The sequence below is a fragment of the Lipophrys pholis genome, assembly GCF_963383615.2.
Source record: "Lipophrys pholis genome assembly, chromosome: 12".
Taxonomy (NCBI): Eukaryota; Metazoa; Chordata; class Actinopteri; order Blenniiformes; family Blenniidae; genus Lipophrys; species Lipophrys pholis.
The window spans coordinates 6,137,458-6,155,673 of NC_137641.1; the positions used below are offsets into that span (position 1 = coordinate 6,137,458).

Below are 18,216 nucleotides of genomic sequence, written 5' to 3' on the forward strand. Positions count from 1 at the left end.
ACACACACACACACACACACACACACACACACACACACACACACACACACACACACACACACACACACACACACACACACACACACACACACACAAATCCACGTTTCTGCCTCACGTGCGTCGTATGAAAAAGATAAGAGTGGAATAGATCTGAATGCAGAGTGAAACATGATGCTGCACTGTCTGTGTGTGTGTGTGTGTGTGTGTGTGTGTGTGTGTGTGTGTGTGTGTGTGTGTGTGTGTGTGTGTGTGTGTGTGTGTGTGTGTGTGTGTGTGTAAAGAGGAATGTCTGGATGTGTGTGTCTGTGTGTGTGGTGTCGACCACGCGTCTGTCCAGATGGTTTGAAAACGACTTGCGTATGGATTCAGTGACCGGGGTTCAGGGTAACAGGAGTCCCCACAGAGAGGCTTTGTGTCACTTCTACCAGGAGGGGGCGGTGTTGGCCAGTCGTCTCATACGCCTGCAAACAGACACATCAGACACCATGAGTGCACAAATCCACTTCGGGATCAAACCTCAGGACACAACATCACTGTGCTCACCGTCACATGTTTCACATCGTCAGATATTAAAACTAAACAATCCTTTCCCAGTTTCAGCGATGTGGCAAGATAAAGGCTGCAAGTTTAGCACTCTAGCTTATTTGAACATTTTGATTTATATTCATTAAAATTACAATTGTGAGTGTCTGTGTTTGGCCTCTCCCACCGAGTGCACCCACACGTTTCAATGTCAAACAGTATGATTTCATAAAGTCTCAACATTTTCATATATGTTATAAGACACATCATGATACACTCTGAGTCGCAGTTCTAAGAGAGACGTTAAAGAAGTTCTCTGTAGTTTCTCACCTCGTGTTCCTGTCTTGGTCTCGAATCTTCTTTTCCATTTCAGCATCAGTGAGAGTCTCCAGCAGGGGGCACCACTGGTCCGCATCCCCGGTGTTACGGATAGCAATCTCCACCGTGGGCAGCGGGTTCTCACTGCATGATGTACAGCACAGTAATAAACACTTGAATCACAACAAAGTGGAACTTATTGACAATGACGACAGCTTCTGTTGTTCTTCACTGGTCTGTTGTGTGTCGGTGCTGCTGGGAGACGCGTGTGCGAGTTACCTGAAGGCGTACGTCCTCTGGTGCCAGCTGAGCTGACCTCGAATGCTGTATGCGATGGTGGTGACGAACTCTCCTCCCAGACCGAGCTCCGAGCACAGCTTCAGAGCGAAGGACTCCGGAGAGTTCTCCCTCTCGGACATGTCCCACTCAAACTGGTCCACCAGTGAGATGTTCCCCACGTGGATGTTTAGCTGAGGAGAACACGAAGAGCAAACGAGTTATAAAACGGGAAGAACTGGATTTTGGGTGTCCAGGTGCTGAAACCTGCAGTCTTCAGTCTTACTGGAGTGGCTCTGAAGCTTTCGCTGAATTATCAGAAACAAACTTTAACTGATTTGAATCGCCTGCCTTTGATTTCTTCTTTAACCTTCTGATTGTTTTATTTCTATCTACGACTCTCAGGCTTCGTTTACAATAAAATGTCCCACCCCTCAATCTTTCTAACTTCTGTCCCACCGTCCATCAGCGCTGCTCACCTGCTAATCCTCAGCCTCCCTGACCAGGTGTTGGACACTGAATTGATAAGTCGGCCTGTGACGATGACACATTTTGCTGGACGATATGTTGTCCTCCAAATGATCGCTGGTAAATGATATTATTGTCAAAAACAATTTGAGACCGCAAATGTAACGATAATATATCATAATGATTATATGTACAAATAAATAATTCCAATAAATTAAAACAAAAACTTATCAACTCTTTTTGAAAATAGATCGTCTGTTAGCAGAAACTACACTCGAATAAAAATCACAATCAAAACCAATAAAATAGAAGCCTGTCTCTGTTAGAAGGAAAAACACTCAAATACAAAACCACACACACCCTAAATGAAAATAAATGGTTAAAACAAAAAACAAAAAGGCTTATCAAGTTTGCAATAATTGAGTTTTTCTCCTAATTTCTTCTTCAGTACCTCATGTTGCTCCTGCTGCACTGTGTGTGTGTGTGTGTGTGTGTGTGTGTGTGTGTGTGTGTGTGTGTGTGTGTGTGTGTGTGTGTGTGTGTGTGTGTGGGGCCACGAGCACACATGATTCTAGATTGCTGACAAAGTCTGTTCATCCCGCATGTTTGTTTTCCTCGTGCTAATATGGCAATATGATGTGCAATTAATTGGTTTATTGATCCCAGGCTCATTCATATGATTTAAAAAAGGGATAAAATAAATATGGTCTAATGCACAGATTCATGCAAATAATAATGCTTTGTTACATGATCACGTGACCCCACATTCAGCTTTACCAGGAAGTATTGAAGATGATATGTTAAGCTGGATTAACGAGGCTTGTCGTGTTTCTTTAGAAAGCAGAACACAATGAAGATTTCTCCTTGTTTAGATTCTGATCGGGAAAAGACAATTCTATGTTGTCTTTGGAATCCACCGGTCCAGCTTGAACAGTGACATCTCTATCTAAACAGCATGTGGCGTCATGTGGTGACATTGTCGAGCAGACCAGCACAGTGGTAGGACTTTGGTTCTGATCAGGTCTACGTGGTTGAAGTCAGTGTGTTCGTAGACTCTGTTCAGAAGAAGGATGGAAGTAAACCGGCCCTCTGGTTCTTCTGAATGGACCCAATCAGACCACAATCTACAGATAAACCTGGAGATTATTGAGACTTTCATTGATTCACATAATTTATCTCGATGTGAACTGTGTTGCTTAGGACACTTCAGCAAGGTGGACAAGGTGACACGTGACAGGTTAGGGTCAGTTAGCTCAGTTGGTAGATCTGAGACTCGTAATCTTAAGGTAGTGGGTTCGTGTCCCCCCCACCTTCCTGTGGGCTCACCACCTGCAGGAAGGTTCTTAATCGGTGCAATGTGATCTGGGTGACGGTGCTCAGGAAACAGATAAGCGGGAGAAAATGGATGGATGGATGGATGAAAGAAGTGATCTGCACCTTGATGATGACTCTCTGGTCTGCCTGCTCCTCCAGGATGCCGTCAGTGGGGTAAGACTCAATCTGCTGGCGGATGGCCGAGGCGATGGCCGGGACAAAGGCCAGAGGATTCAGGTCCAGGTCGTCACACAATATCTCTGCAAACATCTCTGGAGTCATCAGCTTCTCTGTGGGGGAGGAGGAGAGTGAGGAAGGCCCCAGCAGCAGTCGTCTGGAGAGGCTTGAGGTCCAGTGTGTCGCTACAGACTTACCGTTCATGTTCCAGGTGAAGGCGTCTCGCAGCTTCTGCCCGTCTATCTCCATGTCCAGGCGAATAGGAACCAGCGTCTCCATCTGAGCCGCGTTCTCGTGGATCACTGCTGGGTCGTGGTCGTCGAAGCTAAGCAACACAAACACACCTCTGTCAGGTGGAGGGCGGCAACCAAGACGTCTGTGCCTGTCAGTGGTTCTGGGCTCATCAACAAGGCAAATATGGACCTGAACTAAAACGTAACTGGAATATGTGTCACTTTATGTATAATAGTTTAAAGCGTGTCTTCTTACTGTGGCTGCCCTCCTGCCTTTCCCCTGAATGGTACATTCATTTTATCTTACCACACTGAAGACCCACTTCTGGGTTGTGACCCACCAGTTGACAAGCGCTACTGTACATTGACAGTAATGAACACACTGTGATTTGTGCATTTGAAAAAGGTGAAACTGCAGTGATGAAACAAGAAGGAACAACCAAGTGTGCACTGATCTGATGAGTCAAAGCTGCTGTGCTCTCTGTAGAAGCCCCGGCAGGGCAGGTCTGCGCCACGTTCACTGATTGAGAGGAGTAAACCCACCACAGGGGGAAGGTCCTCTTCTTGTCCCGGCCCATGCGGCTGCGGTTGATGGTTGTGGAGCAAGGCACGGCGTCCAGGTGGTGAGAGCTATTGGGCAGCGTGGGAACCCACTGACTACTCCTCTTCGCTTTCTGCTCCCTTTAGACAGAGACAGATGAAAAACCACAGTGTGAGAGGAGGGTGTCGCCCCAAGAACAAATCTAACAACGCTAAAGAAACGACCACAACAGAGCAACATGCAAGTTTCTGCTCTTTGAATGAGCCGACATCTTTGTGACGAGCGTTTTCTGAGATGTTTTGTTTTTTTTCCTGTGAAAATCTGCACTATGCCCACGACAAATTTCCCCCAGAAGACAAAGAGTCCACTCTGTGAGGATACAGGAGGACACAGAATCAGAGTCATGCAGAGGAGGGAAACAATTATGTACGCTGTGATTAACACACAAGTATTGGCATGGGCGCTCACTGTGGCTCGTATTTACTGAAAAGGAGAATGAAAGAACACGGGAATGATGAGATTGTCTCCATTTTCCCAGATGGATCACGGAACATCTTTAATTTTAGCCAAAAAAATCCTTTCCATCCGCATTTGAATCAACCTTCATAAAACACATTTACACAACATTTCCTAATAACACCCTGCGACTAAATGTTCGACATGACAATCATAATGTTTCACGGTCCAAGCTCCAGGTGTGTGTGGTGAAGGTTCCTTCTGAACAGGACGGGTTCCATTCAGACGAATATCTTCCACACATGGATCCAAAAGAGTTTCCTTTCTAACTGTTCCAGCAGCAAAGACTGACAGGCGACGATAAGAAGAGGAGAGGAAGCGGAGAGCTGATTGGGTGGTTACCTGAGGTATGCGGGAGGCTCAGTGCTGATGGACACGGCCTTGTACTTCTCATCGTTCCCCTCAAAGATCTCCTCACACTCTGAGGCCTTCAGCAGAGTCACACTGGTGGCTGCGCAGAGACACACGATACACTTTCACCACGTTTCACAAGCCCTTTTTTTTTTTTGAAATTGATTTCTCTATTTCTGTCTTGCTGTCAGCGGGTTACAATCTGTCACAGTCTAGTGCAGCAGGACTCTGATGGAGTGCATTAATGATTAGTGCATAGAAATATAATTTATAGCAGTTTATTACGTCTTTTGTGATCTATATATTCTGTATGTTGGGAAATGTCGACATCGCGGAGGCAGTAAATCTGCAATACATTGTGCAGCCCTATTCTCACGTTAATTCTTCACTGTTCCACAATCCCCAAAAGGTTTCCGAGACTTCTCCTCGGTACCAGCAGAACAAGGCTCTCACGAGGTTCCGTGCCGAAGCCGAACACCGGCCACTCACCATGTGACGACGCTACGATTTTCTTCCTCTCCTCCACAGAGGCCAGCCTCCTCCAGAGAGACGGGTATCGTTTATACAAGGAGCCTCTGAACATCCGCAGGTAGTTTCCAACCTGAAGGCCAACACGTCATGTTCAGAGGTTCACATCAAACCGAGACACTTGGAAGAGTGAAAACAAAACTCTCAAATGAACTCCAGTAAATCAGACATGGGATTCGTACAGTTGCAGGAGAAACACTAAATCCAAGTAAAATGAGTGTAAATGAATGTGCATTCAACACAACTGCTTTCATTTATTTTGGAAGAGTTTGCTTTATTCACCCCATGTATAAACGTGTGTGTACCTTTATTTGTCTTTACTGTGTGAGCTAATAGAGCCAGCAATTCATATTCAATTGGAAAATCAAGATATTTGCAGAACGTAATGGGTTGTTTTTTTTAAACTATGAAGTACTTTTTTCCCATGTTTAATTCTTTGGTATGTCTTCAAGTAAGATGTCACTAATTTTACCTAAGAAATCAGAGTGAGAAAGTCAAAACCTATAATGAGCTGGAACGTTATCATCAAAACCATCTGCTTTCTCTGAGGAGATATAGTCATGAAAAACAGACTCACCGTTGGATTTCCAAAAGTTAGAAGGCTAGGCTCAGCCTGAAGATACCTGAACTGTCTTATAGACTTAATATAAAATCAAAATAATAAAAATATAAAGTATGACTCCTCTATATGATATCCACTTCAGTTATATAATGAAACAACACCCATCATGCTGAAAATAACCTCTCTCCCACAAGCAAGGGAACAAAAATCTATTTAAAATGTCTGGGATGAATATTGATAAAAAATGATGACTAGAAAATCTAAATCATGCCACTGAATAACATCTCTCTTTTCAAGTCCTATTGAGCTCTGTTAGGAAGTAATCTTCTGAATAACTTTTATTTTAGCTTTGACAAACTACGTCACTTGTTCACTGTGATAAAGCAATCAATCCAACAGAAGCCTCATAAAAACACTTGTTTAACAATCTGATTGTTTTCTTAACTTCCTCTGAAAAAACAGCACTTCATGAGATTTTGTGGACAGATTAGAAATGGCACAAATATATTACTTGGATATCTTGAGGATTATTTTCTAACCTGCGATGTTCTGTGAAGAGTGCCAGTTAATTTAGATACATGGATAATAATTGCTTTGAAAAACAATGAAAACCATGCATTTTCCTTAATTCATCACGCCTCCTCTGTCCAGGAAAAAGACGACATTCGGTCAGTGACGGTCTCCAGGAATTAACGAATGATTCAACCCTCCTCGGCACTGATATTAGTCAGAAAAGTTAACTGATAATCCCTGAACTGGATTGCACTACGAGATTTAATGATATGCAACAAGACATTCATTGAATGATCAAAAATAAATAAATAAGAATTAATTTTCATAATGTGACATTAATGAACCAGTATCAGATGGAACTTTGGAGGACTAAATGTTGACAGCAGGGCTGCATGATATATCACACGTATCATAATCATGATATGAACACTTTTTTTTTTTAAATTTCATTTTGGTATCAACATAAAACACTGGCCATAGCAAAAACACTCAAAAAGGCTGGGGAATGTGGGGTCATTTTAAGTTGCAGTCTCTTTTTTTGGTCATTGTTTTCTGCATGTAAATGAGTCATTTTTTCCTGTAAAGATGGGCTCTTGCATTTTCAACATGAAGGAATGTTTCTGTAAGCAAGTTTCAGATATAATTATATAGTAGTAGTAGTAGTAGTAGTAGTAGTAGTAGTCTTTATTTCGAATTTGTACAATGCAATTAAAAAATAAAATAAAATAAAAAGAAAGTAATATACTGTACATACAATTCGAAAAGGAGTAGGTTGAAGTAAAACTTATGTTTCCTACCCCTTTATACATTTTCAGTCTTTTGTTTCTTTTACAGTTTTACAAATGATTCAATTTGCAATCAGAACTTACATAAGCATAAAATATTTCTACTTCTTTTAAGTCTCTACAGTTTATACAAATATACAATTTTTGTCGTCAGTTTCCACATATACATTATTTATACATATATTATCTACATTACACACAATACATTTTATATAGTTTTCATTTTTTCAAAACACAAAATATCAACTTTCATCTGGATTCTCCTATCAAGTGGCACTCTCATATTTGTTGAGTATCATATTTTTGATTTGTTTCTTAAAAACCATTATGTTTTTTGACTCTTTAATTTCTTTCTTAAGTCCGTTCCACATATTAATTCCTTTCACTGAAATGATTCGTTCCATGAGTTTGGTTCTGAATCTGGGTTTTTTAAAGATGTCTGTTCCTTTCAGATTATACCGACTTCCTCTTTTTTCAAAGTTCTCTTGGATGTTTCCTGGTAATATTTTACTATTTGCTTTATACAAAATCTGATGAATATTATAATCCACAATATCATAACATTTTAACACCTTGCACTTGACAAAAAGAGGATTTGATGAATCTCGATATCTTTTATTGTTTACTATTCTCAGTGCTCTTTTTTGTAATATGAAAATTGGCTGTGTATATGTTTTAAATGTTGTCCCCCAAATTTCTACACAATATGTTAAGTATGGTATAATCATTGTATTATATAGGGTGAGTAATGCTGCGTGGTTTAGAATGTATTTTACTTTATGTAACACACCAATTGTTTTAGCTAATTTTCCTTTTGTGTAATTTAGATGAGATTTCCAGTTTATATCCTCGTCGATGATAACTCCCAAAAATGTTGCTTCCTTTACCCTTTGTATTTCCAGCCCATCTATTTTTATTGATACACTATTTTCAAGATTTTTCTTTTTATCGTTGAATATCATATAATTGGTTTTTTTTAACATTTAGAGATAATTTATTTTGGTCCAACCAATTTTTTTATGTTTGAGAGTTCATTGTTTATTACTGTTGTTAACTCTTCTATATTATTTCCAGAATAAAATAACGTTGTGTCGTCAGCAAATAAGATGCTCTGTAAAACAGCTGATGCTTTTGGGAAATCATTCATATATAATATAAACAAAAGGCTGAGTGTGTATTGTAAACATATCGGGATAAATTCAGTTTCCATGTACTGTGCGTTCATGAGCCCGGTGTAAACATAGTGGCTCAATCAGATTATGTTGAAAATAGATGTATTTTACTGTTACTTTGCAGTACAACTCCTGTAACGTACAGATATCAACATCGTGTAACGAGGCCGGGTTTATTCATTGAAATGAGGAATACCGAAAAGCTCCAACATCAACAGTTAGTCGTATTTCAATGAGAACTCGCAGCTCTGCTGCTGTTTGGCCTCGGGACTGAACTGCAGACCGAATGAAAGCATGTGTTGATGTGTGAGCCGATGTTTACTGTCGGTCTGGAGGCTGCGCGGCTGATCATAACCAGCAGTTGGCCCGTTTTAACCCGCCTCCCGTCCAGGAGGCTGCCGGGTTGACCCGTACCGCCAGTTAACCCGTTTCGACCCGTTCAGGTGTTTCTTTGTTTACGGAGCCGTCGGTGTGGCTAATTAGCACGTTAGCACCTGGATAACCGAGGTGAGCGGCTGAGCGCCAAAACGCGAACAAAGAATGTGTCACGTACCTCCGAGCCCACCATGTAAAAGTCCCCATCTTGTTCCAGTTGAAATTTGACGGGCTTCTGGCCGAAGGTTTTACTTAGCGCCAGTTGCATCATTGTTAAAATGCTATCCGGCTAACCAAGAAGTAGCCTTGTCTTCTGCTGGTGCGTCCGCGGCCTCTGGTGTCGGTGGGAAATTCGAAAACTCTCCTATTCAGGACAGTTTTTCAAACTTTGTGAAAGAGCATCAAAACAAATTACTGCAAAATCAACGCCTGACACACGCGCAGTAATCACGATAACTACACACTATGGTCTTCTTCTTCTTCTTCGTCTTCTTTTTTTGGTTTTATGGCGGCTGGCATATATGGTTGGGTGCATTACCGCCATCTACTGCATGGGAGTGTGGAGCGGACTGGTTTTTAATCTAAATCCTGTTTTCTAATCCTGTTTTTCCTAAAAATTTGAAGATGTCCTTGTATATACTGTCTTCCGAGTTCCTCCTCTACGGAAGAGTTTTAGGGCCACGGAAGAAAAAAAAAAATTCAGAGGCTAAAAAAAACAAAAAAAAACTTCGTGGCCTCAGAAAAAGTCGAAAATAAAAGTCGAGATTTTTTTTTTTATAACTGAGAGATATCTATCCATCCCTTATCATTTGCCCGTAGATGTAAAATCACATTAAATCACTTAATTGTGACTATATCGGGTTGCTTACTGCTTATGGACGTGTGATTTTACACAGGATTTCCTTGATTAATAAGAACATTTAAATAAGCAGCCGGGATCCGTGTCTTTGTTCTTCGTACTCGACGAACGTCCTCTACAGAACCAGGCAGCAGGCTGCTCTGTCTCTTCTGGTCCTGATACTGATGATAACTGCACCGTGTTTATGAGCTCCATTCTGTCCTGAAGCATCTTTTCATCACTTCATTAAACCTCCTGATATACATTTTGAGGAAGCAGTCACACGCGCTGGCATGTGGATGGACGGACCTTTTGTTCCACCGTGAAAAAAAAATCTCTAAATTTGATTTTCGACTTTTTCGGACGGACAGAACCCTCAATTTTATGAATCTAGCGTTACTGGACTTACAGCAGTAATTAATGGGTTAGAATAGAGCATCTTTTAGAGTTAATAATAGGCCTAATTAATGACGGAATTATTTTTGTTTGTTGTTGATTATTCTTTATCTCTGGCTACATTGTTTACATGTTGAAGGTTTCCCAAAGAGAGCAGTCTGAGGAGACACTGGGAACTGGCAGTGAAACGGGAAGGTTTTGTGGCAACTAATTGGTCCGCGATCTGCAGTGAGCCAAGACCGGGGCCTTTGACAGGACAGGTCAAATTGTCCGGCCGAGACAGGGAATCAAACCATCTGTATTTAACTTCCCGTCTTATTTACAAAAAGGATGCTTGTGATTTGGCGGGAAAAAAAAAATGATTTCAATGATTCACATGTTCATAAATGTTCTTTTCTGTCTGCATGTTTAGGAATTCAGTACGGGACACTACATTTATTAAAATGTAGTTTGTGTTTCTTACATTTTAGCAAGTACCATCAAGAAAAACCAAAACTTCTGAGAAAGCAGACGAGAGCCTGCCGGTGGACTTGCCTCAGCATTTCTCTAAAACTGAACCTCATTCTAATGTTGTGAGTATTTGCATGTAATATCTGTGTAACACATGAGAGCATCAAGGCCCTGGTCATATTAAAACCTGGATTCCATTTCACTCTCCGCCAATCATTTTAGACAAACTGAAATATACAAGTGTACATTAAAACATAGTGTGGTCGTATATACGTCCCCGTCACTATGACGCTCATATCCATGTTGCAAACAGCGTGACTGAGGGATGAAAGTAAACATGTGGGCCAGCTGCATCAGTAAGTGATGAGTTTTACGCATTACTATTTAATGACGCTCTGGCTGGAGTGGAAAGTCTGGAGCACGAGAAAAGAAACAGCGTGGACCGGGAGCAAAGGGTGAAGAAAAAGATGTGCGTTCTTCCTGAGGATCTTAGAGGGGAAAAAAACCTTGTAAATGAAGAGCTGAAAGACTGGCTTGAATGCCACTCAGGCAAAAAGGAAATACTAATTTGAATATTTTATATTGGTACTTGTTTATAGTCTGTGTTAAACTCTCTTTCTTAATTCTTAAAGCGGACTTACTAATAAGATTATGCTGACTGAATTTCAGATCTTCAGCGAGACCTCTTGACAAAGAAGGGCCATGAGTACACATAAGTACACATAAGTACACATAAGTACACCACAGAGCAGAGGAAGTTTGCCCCTCACTCTACACCTTCATGGCCCAAAGGCATAGAGTTACCTGAGAGAGTCTCAGCATCTTCCTCTACCGCATCGCCACACATTGCAACAGTATTCTTCATGTTCATGTTCAACATACAACTGCAGAGGGTTATGACATTTAAGTTGGTTGTGTGGCAGCAGGCGTGGCCGTCACATACATCATGGACCTCTTTAGTCCTACAGACCATTTGTTTGGTGACAAACAGTGGAAATGACCGATTTAGAAGATCACATCACACTGTGTTCTGGTACATTTTGAACTTTCAGATATGCTATTTTCAGTTGTTTTTTGTTTTGTTTTTCTATAAAGGTTACAGTGGTTAAATTACATTTTATTTAACTATTTTTTCTTTTGCAAGGTGGCTGACTTCAGTCGATCCTAAGCCTGGACTCGATAAGATGATGCTGGACATGCTGGGAAGAAGAAGCAACGAAGACCATACCAACCACGGATTGGTGACATTGATGTTGGACGCCACGGCCATAAAAAAAAAAACACGTGCAATACAATCCCCAAACCCAAGCAATGTCAGGGTTTGTGAATATGGGGAACGGCTGTAATGAGACAGATGTTGCCTCTGAGGCGCTGGTGTTCGTGGTGGTTGGACTACGAGGCCACTGGAAAGCTCCAGTTGCCTACTACCTGACCAGAGCTCTCTCACCAGAAACACTGAAGGTCTTGGTTGTTCGTGCGTTAAAAGGAACTTCCTTCTCGTGGTCTGAGAGGGATGTGCATGAGAATGGATGGACATGCATCTAACATCAGCACGTGCAACCAGGTAAATGCTGATGTTGTTCTAGGCTTAGTCCAGTCCTGCAAGTCATGTCTGTACCTGTGTGAGGATACTTGTAATAAGGATTCTGATTCGGATTTTGAAGGCACACAGCCCAGTAGTGAGCACCATCAACTGGAAGTTCGTCGTTCATCTCAATGATGTTCAGACAAAGGACGGCCTGCATGCTGCAAACGAGATCCCGCACCAGCACGTCCACTTCGACAACCAGAAGGTGAAGGTGTTACTGGCTGCGCAGGCATTGAGTCGCTCAGTGGCAGTGGCTCTCCGAACATTGAGAGACCTGGGCTGCTCACAGCTTGAAGACTGTGAAGCAACAGCCAAACTCATTGAGGTAACACGCTTACAGACGTGCATAGGGCCGTAGAGGGAGGAGAGAGAAGCTCCATATACCTTTAACATACTGCATTGAGCAGTTTTTGAGTTTTGAATGGAGTAATTCATTTGATATAATACATGCTGAAACACTGTTATGGAGATGATTTTAGATGCTATGTTAATGCAGATATTTGTTTTTAGATGATTGACGGGTTCCCGTGGGCTCGCCACCCTCAGGGAAGGTTCTTAATCGGTGCAATGTGAGCTGGGTGACGGTGCTCGGACTGCCACCCCCGCAACCCGGTAGGGATAAGCGGGAGAAGATGGATGGATGGATGGATGGATGGATGGATGGATGGATGGATGGATGGATGGATGGATGGATGGATGGATGGATGGATGGATGGATGGATGGATGGATGGATGGATGGATGGATGGATGGATGGATGGATGGATGATTGACAGGCTTTTTGACATCATGAACAGCTGTAATCCCCGTGTCAAAGGATTCAAAGCTCCCCTTCGGGCTTTGACTTGGGCGGAGAGTGGCGTTCTTGTATCAGGGAGAGTTTGATCAGTTTGTCAGTGAAAGATGGCACACCCCTTCACCGATTAAAAAAAGGTCTTTTGAAATAGTGACTATACTGTTTGCAGGACATAAGTTCATTCAATACTCAGTTTCCATGTTCTGCATCAATTTCTCTTGCTCTGGTTCGGGTTTAAGTTATTCTATTTCCCCCCTCGTATGCAGGGTTTTTTTACTTTTGGAAGTAACTTTCATTCAGTGTTTCTTCCGGTCACACAGATGTCAATATGGTATGCAGCAGGTAAGACGGCACCCACCGTTAATAACATCTCCGTGTATTCCTCAACAACTGTCCTGCCATAAAAGCTTTGAGGAGGTTGTATGCTATATCTGTGTGTGATACGGTATGTCTTCTCACAATTTGTTTTATGATTGCATTTTTTCCTATTTGAATTGTTTAGTGTTCATCAGGTCCGACAGGTGCCAGTGGTATGATACCATGTTAACATCATGTTCTTGTTTCAAGCCGTTCCTGGTCAAGTTTAATACCGTTTCTACAGTTGGTTCAGAATCATTAAAGAAAATAAGGTTTGAAAACCTGTAAGAAGCACACAGTAATTCTGTTTCCAGGACAATTAGCAGTACAGTTAAAACACAAGGGGGGATGCCACATAAGCAGAAGATCTATGACTGTGGCCATCCCTGTCACCCGTAGCATCAGTAGCAAAATCAACTTGTCTCTTTCAATGAACAGAATTCCTCGGTGCCTCCTCAAGGTGTATTGCTTTAATATATTTGGGGAAATAAAACATTTTATTTTTTAGGTACCTGTCTGCCGTGGGGTTTGTGATCGACATTGACACACTAATGCAGATGATTCCCGAGTTGCTCCAAAGTCCAGCGGGATGTCTGTACCTACCGGCTCAGCCAAGATCACTTGGAGCTTCTCTTTAACTCGAGCAGAGCGTCAGGTAAGGCTCATATTTTAAAGACTTTAAAAAAAAAAAACAGAAAACATCTTTGATGTAATTAAAATATGTGTATGTTTCCTTAAGGGGGCTGGAACAACAACCCCTCCTGCTGGCCGGTTCCAGGGCGTCTTCAGGCGTCTGGAGCTCAGATGTGGTGTCTCACCAAGTGGGCTGGACAATGTGGCAGCACAGGACCGCGCAGTGTCTCTGTCCGCTGTGGCGATGTCCTCTGCTCAAACTGCAAAAGAAAATTCCTCCCCCCATTTGTTAACTTTGCAGTCATTGTGTCTGACCACAGCGACCTTCCCACGCGCTCTGGTGGTCTTGCGGACAATGCACTTGCACACATTGCGGGGTTTGTTGTTTGGCAGCTTCTAAGAAGCCTCTCTTGTGATGTGTGTGGTGCCAGCCTGGTGAGGGACGCCGTACCCTCATCACATGACCAGAGCTACCACCCCCTTGTGCTAAAAAGATAACGGCGGGCTGATGATTCCATCAAAAGGCACAGTCCAGGTGGTGAGAGCAGCTGAGCGGGTGATTCGCCTGGGCCACTCAGGGAAAGTCCCTAATGTGTCCAGTGGGCCTGCATGTGGTCCGTGAGGTACGGAAGAGTTTTAGGGCCACTGAAGAAAAAAAAAATTTGGAGGTTAAAACAAAAAAACCTTCGTGGCCTCAGAAAAAGTCGAAAATCAAAGTCGAGATTTTTTTTCCCACAGAGAGACGTCTGTCCGTCCCTCATCGATGTGAATTCACATTAAATCACTTAATTGTGACTATATCGGGTTGCTTACTGCTTATGGACGTGTGATTTTACACAGGATTTCCTTGATTAATAAGAACACATTTAAATAAGCAGCCGGGATCCGTGTCTTTGTCCTTCGTACTCGACGAACTTCCTCTACAGAACCAGGCAGCAGGCTGCTCCGTCTCTTCTGGTCCTGATACTGATGATAACTGCACCGTGTTTATGAGCTACATTCTGTCCTGAAGCATCTTTTCATCACTTCATTAAACCTCCTAATATGCATTTTGAGGAAGCAGTCACACGCGCTGGCATGTGGATGGACGGACTTTCTTTTCCACCGTGAAAAAAAAAAATCTCGACTTTGATTTTTGACTTTTTCTGAGGCCGCGAAGGTTTTTTTTTTTTTTTTAGCCTCCGAATTTTTTTTTCTTTCTTCAGTGGCCCTAAAACTCTTCCGTAGTGAGGAGACTGGAAGCGATGATGTGTTTTTGCTTGGGGAACATACTGGAGACACACCGTTTGGCATCGACAGTCACCAGTCAAACTTAGTGAAACCGGTGGCGTCTGTGTTCCTCAGTTAGGCCGCACCACATTGCAAAACTCACCACACTCAGACTCCAGAGTGGCAGCACAAGGAAGAAATTGTGCAAAAACAGTTCTCTCCCATGGGGGTTAGTTAAATGAAAGGCTTGTAAATATTCTCGTAAATAGTTTTCTGAGGATCGTTTATGTTCTTGTTCCTGGAATATTTCAGTTCTTCAGCTGCAATCATATTAAAGATGATAATGATGATATAATATTAATAGTTACAGTAATAATAGCAGCGGTTAGGGGCGTGCAAAAATATCGATACGATATATCGCAATATTTCATCTTTCGGTACATTATGGAATATCGATATTTTTTTTGTTTTGTTTTTTTACACAAGTTAAATGTTCTCAGGTTTTCAAGTTCACAAAGAACAAATGTATATTAGTATTATCACTGGAATGTATGTGCAGTCTGCAGTGCAGGCTTAAGTTAAACTTTGTACATGGTGGTAAGTATAAGTTAAAATGTGTGCACATGTTGGTATAGACCACTCAGTTATTTATATTATAATGCACTGACTGAAATGTTTGTTTTTATTTTTCATATGCCGTGAAATTTTCCAGTTTTCATAAAACAAGTTAATTCTGTTTGTTAAACAGCACTGCTATGTGTCCATGTTTACAGAGAAGTTGATAAAACAAGGACTGAAATGAGTATTTTCTGCATTCATTTAGTTTTTAAGGTTTTAAAGTTAATTTGCACAAACATCATTAACAATATTTTGGTGACGCATTATTTGTATCAGTCTTCTCTTAAAGACTTAAACACAACACAAGGAAATGTGAGTAGTGGTGGTCAGTGTGCATTAATGTGCAGTACACACTGTTTAGTGTGTGTTAATGTTCAGTACACACTTTTAGTGTGCATTAATGTGCAGTGCACACTTTGTTTAGTGTGTGTTAATGTGCAGTACACACTTTGTTTAGTGTGTTAATGTGCAGTACACACTTTGTTTAGTGTGTGTTAATGTGCAGTACACACTTTTAGTGTGTGTTAATGTGCAGTACACACTTTGTGTGTGTTAATGTTCAGTGCTCACTTTGTTTAGTGTGTTAATGTTCAGTACTCACTTTGTTCAGTGTGTGTTAATGTTCAGTACACACTTTGTTTAGTGTGTTAATGTGCAGTACTCACTTTGTTTAGTGTGAGTTAATGTGCAGTACACACTTTGTTTAGTACACACTTTGTTTAGTGTGAGTTAATGTTCAGTACACACTTTGTTTAGTGTGTGTTAATGTGCAGTACACACTTTGTTTAGTACACACTTTGTTTAGTGTGTTAATGTGCAGTACACACTTTGTTTAGTGTGTGTTAATGTGCAGTACACACTTTGTTTAGTGTGTGTTAATGTGCAGTACACACTTTTAGTGTGTGTTAATGTGCAGTACTCACTTTTAGTGTGAGTTAATGTGCAGTACACACTTTGTTTAGTACACACTTTGTTTAGTGTGAGTTAATGTTCAGTACTCACTTTGTTTAGTGTGAGTTAATGTGCAGTACACTTTGTTTAGTGTGTGTTAATGTTCAGTACACACTTTGTTTAGTGTGTGTTAATGTGCAGTACACACTTTGTTTAGTACACACTTTGTTTAGTGTGTTAATATTCAGTACACACTTTGTTTTACTGGGCTGTCATTCATGTGACAAGACGCACCTGAGGCGGTGATTCTCTTTTCCTCTGGTGAGCTCCTTCACAGATTGAGCCCTGGGCGGCTGGACACATCTCTCATAGCAAAATCCACAACTGAATATAACAAATTCTCCACATTCCTGACAGATTAATGATAGAAAGTGACGATACTCAGCGGCGCAGAGCAGCCCGCCGCTGTGCGCAGCTTTACGCATTAGTTTGCAACACCGCAGAACAATAATGCTGACTGTGCTTAACGATCCGTGATGATCCTCCACCGTTTCCTGCTCATAATTGTAACTCATGATAAAAGGTTGCGACTGTCCGTGACGGCGTGACACCTCGGCCCCGAATCATAGAATTCAGGTCAAAATCGTGATCTGCGATCAGGACTTGAGATTCGGGCCAAACTTGTCGTTATGTGTAAACGCACTTTTAACAACTCCACATTTTGTTTTTCTCGTTGTGCCTTAAAACTAGGGATGTCCCGATCAGATCGGTAGATATCGGATCGGGGCCGATATTGGTGATTTGTGAGTGATCGGGAATCGGCAATTCCAGCCGATCACCTCGCCGATCTAAAAAAAACCAAAAAAAAAAAAACCGCGGTCCGCAACGTCTCTAATAACCACAACAATCAGGGACTACAAGCTCCGGTCGAGCTACAGAAGCTAGATGAGTTATATATAGTGGTTTATGTGGTTCTGTGCAGAAGTCTACTTCTACATTTCTATGTGGTCTGTCTTCTTCTGCGTTTTTGTTGTTTGGTGAGTCACAGCACCCCTAAAGGCCTGGCATGTGTACTACATGCCCTGAAGCCTCGTGTTGAGCCGTGTTCATAGTGAGGTGTGGACGGGAGTTTTTTGGGAGAAGGCCAGGGAGAAAAAATATTTTTTTTTTCCGTCGTGTGGATGTACCTCAGTTTACAACAACTAAAGAAAAAGCCGCACTGAAGCAGCAAACTTGGTGCGGCTTTAAAATAAAGGATAAGTACCCACTAGGGAGCGATATGGTGAAGAAAATAACCCAGAAGGTTACTCTAGTTTGAAGGGAGACTGGGATATTCTGAATAAGTCTTTGAGAGAACTATGTTCAGAATACTTTTATCAAACCGGTTTTACCACTTTGAAGTGGAATTAAGTTTTTATAATTCACATTGAAATGTAAAAGTTTTGTGACAATTCAGGTCAAACCTCTCATACTGCTTTAAGGGAAACTGAAATTTAATACACAAAGAAGTTACATTGCCTAAGAGCTTTTATGTTTAAGTCATTCTGAGAAGAATTTTGATTCAATAAGTGACTTTTACAATAATTTCTAGCTAAACGAAGCTTCTGCCAATCGTGCTTTTAGCTTCAGACATCTTAGTTGCTCCAAAAATAGACTATTGAGTATCTTTGCAATAGCAATGTAAGTATCGGATCCGGAAAGTATCGGTATCGGCCGATACTCAATTCTGAAAAATCGGATCGGTATCAGGGGCAAAAAAGTGTGATCGGGACATCCCTACTTAAAACTGC

At 41.6% G+C, this 18,216-nt stretch overlaps 1 protein-coding gene across 1 annotated transcript; it reads right to left on the reverse strand.

Moving 5' to 3' along the window:
* Positions 1 to 235: 235 nt before the first annotated feature.
* Positions 236 to 9,143, reverse strand: LOC308117619 (SWI/SNF-related matrix-associated actin-dependent regulator of chromatin subfamily B member 1-like). Its single transcript, XM_080476600.1, has 9 exons — positions 8,830 to 9,143; positions 5,206 to 5,317; positions 4,708 to 4,816; positions 3,852 to 3,989; positions 3,273 to 3,400; positions 3,022 to 3,188; positions 1,120 to 1,310; positions 853 to 984; positions 236 to 461 (listed from the first exon to the last, which is right to left on the reverse strand). The coding sequence occupies exons 1-9, from the start codon at positions 8,920 to 8,922 to the stop codon at positions 422 to 424; spliced, it is 1,110 nt and encodes a 369-aa protein (XP_080332726.1). The 5' UTR covers positions 8,923 to 9,143; the 3' UTR covers positions 236 to 421.
* Between the last annotated feature and the right edge of the window lie 9,073 nt (positions 9,144 to 18,216).

What these genes read in the sequence shown, in the direction of transcription:
- LOC308117619 (XM_080476600.1), bottom strand. Translation starts at nt 8,922, where the DNA reads ATGATGCAACTGGCGCTAAGTAAAACCTTCGGCCAGAAGCCCGTCAAA. An exon ending in GAGCCTCCCGCATACCTCAG is followed by an intron (nt 3,990 to 4,707) that starts GTAACCACCCAA and finishes CTCTGTCTAAAG; the next exon opens with GGAGCAGAAAGCGAAGAGGA. An exon ending in CTTCACCTGGAACATGAACG is followed by an intron (nt 3,189 to 3,272) that starts GTAAGTCTGTAG and finishes CCTCCCCCACAG; the next exon opens with AGAAGCTGATGACTCCAGAG.